At 32.1% G+C, this 10,518-nt stretch overlaps 1 protein-coding gene across 1 annotated transcript; it reads left to right on the top strand.

Annotated features, from left to right (window-relative positions):
• The first annotated feature begins 357 nt into the window (after positions 1–357).
• LOC139897615 (non-specific lipid transfer protein GPI-anchored 1-like) lies at positions 358–7,493 on the top strand. Its single transcript, XM_071880307.1, has 2 exons — positions 358–811; positions 7,130–7,493. Exons 1-2 carry the CDS (start codon positions 457–459, stop codon positions 7,318–7,320), a joined length of 546 nt encoding a protein of 181 aa, XP_071736408.1. The 5' UTR covers positions 358–456; the 3' UTR covers positions 7,321–7,493.
• Positions 7,494–10,518: the final 3,025 nt, after the last annotated feature.

The raw sequence follows: 10,518 nt of genomic DNA, 5'->3' as shown, positions 1-10,518 counted from the left end.
ATTCAAAATGCATGTGTGCGTGAAAAATGATCGGGTGTGTGGGTTGTTACCACATCAGTGAATTCAGATACTTGACTTTAAAAAAAAAAAAAAACAAAAAAAAAAACAAAACGTATGTACCTTTTACTCTTTTAGCGAAAAAAGTCCTTAAAAGTTTGTACCGACCGAATTGATAAGTGTTTTATTGTTAGTTCCTCGGGAGTATATTTTTTAGGATGATATCAAATTTCATTAAATACTTGTACACAACCACACCTTCTTGCAACCTGCAATCGCAGTTTATCATTTAATTCTGTCAACTTCCAACTGCACTCATTAAATCTTTTCTTCTATAAATCTATCTATCTCCAGAAAAACCTTTTTCCATCTATACACATCACCATATCGATCATCATATATCATATCATATAATATAATATCAGAAAGAGTATATAAAACTACAATAATACTTTCACTATGGCTGTAACAAAAAGTTATTGTTTGATGTCACTGGTAACAGTTAGTATCGTGCTATGTGGTTTTGTGATCAGTGGGTCCGCACAGTCGTTAGCGGAACAATGTTCACAGAAGTTGCCACAAGTGATGACGTGTGTGGCGTTTGCGTCTGGGAAAGAAGATAAACCGGAACAAAAATGTTGCGATTCTGTTATGAATATGAAAGAAAGTAATCCAGCATGTTTGTGTTTTTTGATACAACAGATTCATAATGGTACGAATCCTGCCTTACAGAAGATGAATATTCAAGAAACTAGGCTTCTTCAGTTACCTTCTGCTTGTAAGATTGCTAATGCGAGCATCAGTGATTGCCCAAGTAATATCTCTAATATCCTTTTTTTTTTAATTTGATATTTGAATTTGAATTTGAATTTGATTGATAATTATGGATATGGATTTTTCTAAACGTAATTATAGGGTTATTGTTAACAGACTTAAAAAATATCGTATGTAGTGGACTAGTGGTTAACTATTAATTTTAAAATGCTAATTATTTAATTTTATACTCTATAAGATTTTTGTGTGAGTTAACCATGACTCTAAAGGTTATCTTTATAGTAATAAAATTTTATATATATTTGACTTTAGATGACTATAACGTTTTAGGTCCTGATTACACTCTAGATGACTATATATGTTGGTTAAGGGTTATCGAATTTGCGTTCGTATAGGTTAGGTGATTATGGAATTTATATTTATATATTTGCGATTCTTATAGGAAAAAAATAATTTTTTACCTTAGATGTTAATTTATATTCGGACAACAAGAATTCGATTTTTTAAATAAGAACCATGAAAATATTATTTTGACAGTAGCAGTGTTACGTTTTTAACACGTGTTTATTTTTACGAAATAAAATTATAATGAAATTAGATTAATAAAACTTCTCAAAAAGAAGGAAAAAAAGTGGTGTAAACCAACGTTTTCAAACGACGTATTTGGTGATAACGCCGTTGATAGTGTTTCGTCACTACGAGACGACATTTTACTAGAGGTTTTGGTGTTAGCGTTTAACGTGTGATGTAGTTCTGTTTCTTTTAAATTTTTGAAATTTTCTAAATATAATCTTAAAAGTTATGTTCAAGATATTAAGACATGCATCATTATTTACTAATAATCATTTACAATAATTATCTTACTAACATCATTTAGTGTCACCCTTAGAGTTATGTTTAAAAAATAATTTTGTTTTTAGTGGTGAGCTATTTTAATAGGAGTAGAATACTATCCTTTAGACCTTAACTTTTTCAACAACAAGAACATACCTAGAACTAAACTGTATATATTACTACGTAGTACATTATTTAATTAAAAAAGTGTTTAAGAAATAAATACATAGACATATATAAATAAATAAATAAAATAACCAAAATAATATGGTCTTTATTTAGTACGCCCTTGAAAAATCGCCATCGTACGAGAATGCTCACTGGTCACTTGTACCGTATGATACCATATTTCATCTTGATTCTTAGACCGTTTATAATGGTTGGGTCTGTGAGTTTATGGTGTGAATTTCTTTTAATAATGTGACGGTGTGAAGTAATGGTTGTGTGGATTAAAAGTGTGAGTGGGAAGTGTTGTGATTATGTGGTAAAATATGAATGACAGAATAGATAAATAATTAATTAAAATAATTCGTGAATCAGTAAGAATTTGACACGTAAATCTCATGCTTGTTGCTTTAGATGTTGGTTTTCAACCCACAATTCCCAATACTTAGAGTGCTCCCAATGATCCCGTCCAGGAGCCCCCCAAGTTCTAGTCCAGGAGGACACCAATGGCACCACCTAGCCAGCTTTAGTCCAGGGTGGTGCCTAGGTATCTCGTCCATGTTTCCGTCCATTTACAACACATTTGAGGACGGAAGGCTTGCAAGTTTTGTGGTACTTTTTGCTACTAATCTTGTACAATTGATTAATTAATTAATATAGTGGGTGAGAAAAGAGTGTCATTGTTGGGAGTGTTTAGTCCTGGTTTAGTGCTGGGAAGGAAGTGAGATGGAGGTGCTGATGTGGCGCTGAATGGTTTGTTAGTCCTCGAAGAAATTTAGTCTTGGTTGGGAGCACTCTTATACATCTAACAAAAATGGAGTTATTTAACTAACACTAGTACCCTAAAAATATATTTAAGAAAATTGGGTGTTTTCATAAATATTTACCATTTTCTTTATCTTATCTTATCTTTTTTTTTCCTTTGTAATAATTAATATAAAATATTCATTATTCATTATATCGGATTAAAACAACAAAACTTCATCATTCTCTTAACTAGAAGGCAATGTCCGTGCGTTGCGCGTCTTGTCTCAAATTTCACTATTTTTAAATTCGTGTTCCGAATGGTTAGAGTTATGGCGGGAGTTTGGTTGAAAACATATTAACCTCGAAGTGAAATTTGATGTTGGTCCCATTATGCAAGTGGTTAAATAGGATTTTGTGCATATGTTTTGTTTGTCACTATAAAATCTGCACATTCGGGTCATATGTACTAATGTAAGTATATATAAAGAAAAGTTTACTAAAGGTGGTCAAATGAGTTAACAAATGATGCCAAAATACACTATAAACTATAAATATTGTAGTATGATTCATAATATTAAAATATATATTACCTTTACAATTAACCATTAAATTTTAGAAGGTATCTCTTTATGACTTCATATGTGACAATAAGTAATTACATATTAATTGGAGTACATAAAAAACTTCTAAATATAAACATGAACCATTACGTTTGACTACACCACACAATATAAAACTTGTGAATAGAATAAAATTGAAGGTTCATAATATTGAATAACAATTGATATGAAATTAACAATTATTTATTAACTAATATAATAAATATATGTAACACCACCAAGAGTTACGCTATAAACTTTTCAATAACTGTTATCTTTTTATTTTCCTTAATTTAAATTTAGTTATAATCATTCATTCATAAAAAGTAAAATGTATTTGTCATAAATTATATGATTAGTTTTAATCTTTTCATTTTTCTTATCATAATTTTGTCATAAATTTAAAATTAACCTATGACATAAATAATAACAATAGTTTCAAACTTTTCATTTTTCATATATATATATATATATATATATATATATATATATATATATATATATATATATATATATATATATATATATATATATATAATTATTTATGGAATTAATTAAATAAACATGATTTATATATTTACATGGATAAAAAACATTACACCTATAATAATCATACTTATATAAATTATAACTAAAATGTAATAATAATAAAGATAATTATTATTATTAATCATAATCATATTCATAATTATAAATATGAATAATTATATATATAAATTAATTAAATAAACATTATCGATATATTTACATGTATAATTAAATAAACATGATTTATTTTTTTGTTTACTTTTTTATCATAATAATTTTTAACCTTTTTTACCCGTCTATTAATTTGCATGGGTAAATTTTATTGAGTTAAACGTATTTAATATACCATACTTATGATTCTAGGACTCAATTACTATAAATATATAGATAGATATAAATATAGATAGATATAAATTACACAAGTAATGATCGATAAAAATAGTCTCATTGATTACACTTGAACTTAATACTATTACTTCAATCTTCAACCCAAGCCTTGTTAACCCATTTAGGGCGTGGGTTTTGATCCACATCAGATTCCACGACGTTTCTTTGACATTGTTACAAAGGGTCTTAGTCATGTAGTGTTTTTCAAATTAAAGGTAACTGAATAATTATCTTCATTTAGCTGAGTAGTTATTGTTTTTTTTTTTTTTTTTTTGAGTATCCGGAGGTCAAGTTCAAACCTCAAATGCAGATTTTCTTAATTCAATTTACTTTGCAATTGATGATTGAGTTCTCTAGAGATTTCTTGCAAATAGTAAGTTCTGTACATATCTAGCAAGGTTTCTTCAAAGGGTTATCATTAGGTGCAATATTCTGAGGTTTTTTCTTAACAAGTGTAGGAAGTGAGCATGATTTGTGATTTCCTGGATATGATCAAGTAGGTGACTATTAGCTCCTTTCAATGATCTTAATACCGACGTATAAAAAAAAGAACTAACTGAATACATAATTTATATATCTATATGTATAAAAAAAACTTTTGGACAGTTATCTTTAAATAGTTATGGAACATGTTTGGTGGCATGATATTTTTGACTAAAATAACGATTACTATAACAATAAGAGTACCTTCATCAATAAATGAAGGAATTATAAAACATACAAACAAAACGGCTCATTGAAAGTAAACATACTAGAATCAAAACAGAACTAGACTTAGCTAACTCAAACCGAACCATAGCGGAAGCACAATACCTAACATAAATAGCAAAACAATATGGACAAAACAAGCATCAAACACAAAGACGAAAAGAAGAACAAGCAAAGAACAACATCATTCAACAAGCGATTAGACTAAACAACCAAAGAAGCTGAATCAACCGACTTTGGAGGTGTTGTTCTTATTCCTTTCATCCGGCCGAATTAGCTCGAACGATAAAAGAACCTAGGAGCAGGGAATTTACGACAATAACTACTAAATTCAGTTATTAGTTAATTTCGTCAAACAAACTATCTTCTCAATGTTGATAATATTAAGGGTGTGCTTGGCGCAACAGCTTGTTGGAGCTTATGACAGCTTATAGGAGCTTGAGCTTATGATTTTAATAAGCTTCAAATCATAAACTTCGTTTGATAGAAAAAAAAAGTAGAGCTTATGAAAATCATAAGCTCTTAAATAATAAGCTACATATAGTAGCTTATGAGTGTGTTTGGACGAAATTAACTGGAGCTGGAACTTATGGCTGGAGCTGGAGCTGGAACTGGTGGCTGGAGCTGGAGCTGGAGCTGAAGCTTATCATAAGCTCTACTTTTTTCAAGAAGCTACTTCTAAAAGCTTCTTTTTCTAGAGCTTCTTTTTTACATAAGCTCTACTTTTGGTTGCATGCCAAACAGAGCTTATAACTTGTAACTTATTAAAATCATAAGCTCAAGCTCTTATAAGCTCTAATAAGCTTCTATAAGCTCGTCGCCAAACACACCGTATGAAAATAGAGGTTATGAACTAGAAAATAAGCTACAACTAGTTTACCAAACACTTATAAATAATAATAAGCTCCATCTATCAGCTTCAAAAATAAGCTCCAACTTCAACTCTACCTCATAAGCTCCAGCTCCAGCTAGTTTCATCCAAACACACCCTAAGCCCGTTTATTTAAAAAATTCTCAAAAAGAGACTATTGGAATAGTAATAAGTACTCCCTTAATCCTAAAAAATGTCTATCGTACTATTTTGGTTTGTTTCAAAAAAATTGTCCCTTACTTCAAATAATAATAAAATAAAAAGTCATTTAATTTCCAATTAAATTCTTTTTAAAATTGAGAATGTACCATATATAATATAAAACAAATTTACCGATACTCTTTATAATAACTTTTTTACTCAAATAACTCATTCAACTAAAGGAATGATAAAAAAAAATTCATAAAATTATTTTTAAATTAATAAAAATAACTTAAACAATAATTCTGAAACGGAGAGAGTAATTAGTAACTAATTAACAAAATGACACACCAAATGCTGAGCTTTATGTGTGTTGATTGGTACATCATTTCACAAAAGCTCATTGGTGTTATGGATGGGAAATAATTCCACTATTATAGTAGCTAATTAACTTAAACTCTTCAATTAGGTGTTATTTGTTTTTTAGTCTGCAAATTTTATTATGACTTATATCTACGTGCTCGCAGATATTTTTATTGCAGACTTCATGGGCGAATCTATAACCAACTTTGTAGGGTCCAATGACCCTACTATTTTATATGATTTGGTTTTTTTTTTTTTTTTACAATATACTCATCAAAATTCGAAATGTAAGAGACACTACTAAAATCAGCTATAGGACCCCATATATTTGTGGAATTATAGTTTTTTAGAGGTAATCAACCACTAAAGTAACATAAAATATAATTAGCTTTGAAAAAATAAATCGGGACACCATTGAGTTTTCATCCTAGATTCGCCACTGACAGACTGTTTGTTTTTTCAGAAAACATAAGATAAAATAATGTCTTATTCTGACTGCAATCTCGCAGACTTAGAAATGTGTCTAAGTGATGTACTCAAGATTAAGTTATTTGCAGACATAAATACAAACAATTTTCACTATTCAGATACAGACCTTCAGAAAACATCTTCATATTTTCAGACAAAGAGATTTTTTAAACAGCACGTCAATATTTATATACATACATTTTTGGGGTCCCTGCTTTCATTTAATCATGCTCAATTGAATTTATGGGCATTAATTAGTAGTCGTAAAACATAAAGATTAGTAGGTACCCGCTGTGTGTCTTTATTGACTTTTGTTGGTCAAATGTGAACCCTATTTTGATTCGTTACATCGACCTTTTTAACTACACTTTTTACTTAAATAATGAAAAATAATAACTATATGTGTTTATATATGTATATATATGTATATATGATATGTATGTGTGTGTGTGTGTAAAAATCTAATCTAATGTGTATATCCATTTTCCTTTTAGATACATGAATGAATGATTAATAAGGATTACTTGTATGTTTTGTTCAATTGCAGAGCTCTTAAACTTGCCGCCAAATTCACCCGATGCTGCGATCTTTAATAATGTTTCAAGCACCATTACTCCTACTACAGGATCAACACCATCGTCTCCTACTACAGCCGGTTCATATGGATTCAAGTATGAGGCGCCAACAGTACTCTTAGCATCAATTACAATTTGTGTGCTTTCGTTCCTTGTTTATTAAGAAGCGGTTTTGGCGCCTACATTTTAAAGTTTGTAGTGGTCGTGAGAGTAATGAACTTTTGTCAAATTTAGCTTATCGTGTAAAATAATAACTTCTTTCATCTCCTTTCTGTGTATGACATTGATTTACGGTTTTAACCTTGATATCAACTAGGTTCAAACCATGTATACTATTGAATATATTATGATCCGGACCCAAACAAGATAGGTGATTGATCACCAATCATGAAGTCACGACAACAAACTGAGAACTAACGTATAAACGATAAATAAAGTAAACGACACAAGCATTTTACGTAGTTATATCACAACTAAAATCGCATGGAGAAGGCTTAGTTTACGGGTGCGAACTACAGATTTTTTTCTTTATTATTGTACACACCGAATGAGGTTATGAGCCTATTTATAGAGGAAACATTAAATTTAAAACTGTAGACGATGTATTAAGGATCTTCGAATCGTTTGTGACTCGATCTAGAGGCGAAAAATACTAAAAGATGATCAATCGAATAACGGGTCGTATCGGGGACGAATTAGTCGAACCTAGGTGTAAAAACTAGATTAGAACGACTCCTAACAGTGTTATTCTGCGAGTTATGGACGTAAGGTGTAGTGACCCGAACTTTTTCATGATTATATATTATATGAGATTAATATTTACATGAATAAATGTTTCCAACATGTTAAGCAATCAAACTTGTTAAGACTTAATTAATTGAAATGAGTTTATGTAGAAAATTGACCACCCAGTTTGCCTGATGATTCACGAACATCATAACTTGTGATAATTATATAATCGTTTTATTTATTTTTTTTATTTTTTTATGATGTAAGTTTTTATTTTATATATCTATATAAGAAGAAATACAATTAAATCAACGATGTACAAGTAAAACACTATTTGCTACAGTAAAATACTATTTGCTACAGTAAAAACTATTTGCTATAGTAAATTTTCGCTTTGCTACAGCAAAAAAACTATTTGCTACAATAAAATACTATTTGCTACAGTACCACACTATTTACTCGTATTCAATCTGTATTCGTACTCGTACAATACTCAGCTTCTATATGTATATACTATTAGTATATACACTTCAATGATCAGCTCTTAGCAGCCTTAAATGATTAACCAACATGTGGGAACCATTACTTGTCTTCAAGTATGAATTATTACACAAAATAACAAAATGAGGAGCCTTTGTTTCCATGATAAAATCACGCCACCACCACCATCATTTACTACATCATTTCCATTCTATAATTTCACATACAAATCCTCTCTAATTACCTACTCCAAGAACACTTGAAAGATCAGGAACATCCAAATTATCTCAGTAATTTTTTCTTTCTAATTCAAGGTAAAACTCATATTCAAACTTTGATTCAATTTCTATAACTATAACAATCTTAATTCAAGTAGTAATCTTACTTGAACTTGTTTTTGTGTTATGATTCTACTTCAAGAACTTCCAAGCCATCAAAGATCCTTTGAAGCTCAAGTTAATTTCTCATCATTTCCAGTAGGTTTGCCTACTATACTTGAGGTAGTGATGATGTTCATAACATCATTCGATTCATATATATATATCCTCACTCAAGTCTCAATACGAACTTCCCTAGACAATTCTTCCCAATGGATCACTTTCAACAACTAAAATCGTCAACCGTGATTTTATCGAAACTAAAATCCGAGTACTAAAACCTGCTCAATCCCCCATTCATCAGGAAAACTCAACCGATCTCGTACCGAGATATCAACCCTATAGTGTACCCTTTCCAAGTACAATGCTAAAACAACCAAATATCGACCTAAGGTCAACAACCCGAAACGATGAAGACCGAACCAAACGAACCCTTACGGATTACACCAATCACTAAACATCCCTTGTAGTGCGCCATACGACCAATACACAACTACCGTAACATCATAATCCAACGGCTAGAACCGATAGCGCCCAAAACGACTATGGAAACGCAAAACCCAAGGTGTACGAAATCAATCATCGTCACACCCGTAACAAACATGTGAGCGAAACACGGCTATCGCCTCACTAATCCCACAACATGGTCCTCACGACCCCACCATCGACGTATAAAACGACCGATAGTTCCCGCAACATGGTCCTTACAACCCTACCATTGGTGTATCAAACAACCAATAGATCACACGACACGAAGGCTGGCCGAAAACACACGCGCCCTAGTGAATCCGAACTACACGCGACTCACTACCTTCACAACAACAAAAATCGGGAATGGCCGAACTACACGCGCCATAGTGAATCCGAACTACACGAGAGTCACTATCCCGGAGGAATGACCGAACTACACGAGTCATTTGTGAATCCGAACTACACGAGATTCACTCCTCAATACAATGACCGAAACCACACGAGTCATTCGTGAATCCGAACTACACGAGATTCACTTCCATAACATCGAGGTTGGCCGAACTACACGAGCCTTAGTAATCCGAAACCACACGAGATTACTACCTCAATAAGATGACCGAACTAAACGAGTCACCATGAATCCGAACTACACGAGATTCATTTAGTTAAGATGACCGAAACCACACGCGTCATCGTGAATCCGAAACCACACGCGATTCACAATCTCAACATAGGAATGGTACTCGCATTTCCCACCGGTACTCGCATTTCCCGATAGTGTTACACCATACCGACATAACACTACTCCCTTGATGAAGTCAGCGGACCCCGAAGGTCATGCTCCACCAATCTCAACACCGGATGAAGTCAGCGGACCCGAAGATCATGCTTCACCGATATAACACCACGCTCATGATGAAGTCAGCGGACCCTGAAAGTCATGCTCCACCAATCACGTATTCCCATGATGAAGTCAGCGGACCCTAAAGATCATGCTTCATCAAACAACCATACCATAATCGAGCAAGAACCACCTATACCAAACATAGGTACCAAACAATAATTCTCCACAAGAGAACCCGACATACACCTCCCTTAACCGGAGGATTTCACCTTGCTCGCCAAACACGTCCATTATCTCTCAACGAGATTTACCACGTTACCATCTCGGTGATGATTCAAATCCAAACCATAAGTACAATTTATCCGAAATTGTACTCTACCACAAATCGACCCAACCAGGTCTCGACAACATTTTCCGGATCTACCAATAGCATCATCCGAAATCTCACACTAAAACTTCC

Source organism: Rutidosis leptorrhynchoides, chromosome 3, assembly GCF_046630445.1.
Source record: "Rutidosis leptorrhynchoides isolate AG116_Rl617_1_P2 chromosome 3, CSIRO_AGI_Rlap_v1, whole genome shotgun sequence".
NCBI classification, from domain to species: Eukaryota; Viridiplantae; Streptophyta; class Magnoliopsida; order Asterales; family Asteraceae; genus Rutidosis; species Rutidosis leptorrhynchoides.
Note: the sequence above shows the minus strand (reverse complement) of the source record. Positions and strands in the feature narration are given on the sequence as shown.

Excerpts from the sequence above, each read along its gene's own strand:
- LOC139897615 (XM_071880307.1), top strand. The coding sequence starts at position 457 with ATGGCTGTAACAAAAAGTTATTGTTTGATGTCACTGGTAACAGTTAGT. Across the intron at positions 812-7,129 it reads GAGCATCAGTGATTGCCCAA|AGCTCTTAAACTTGCCGCCA; the intron begins GTAATATCTCTA and ends GTTCAATTGCAG.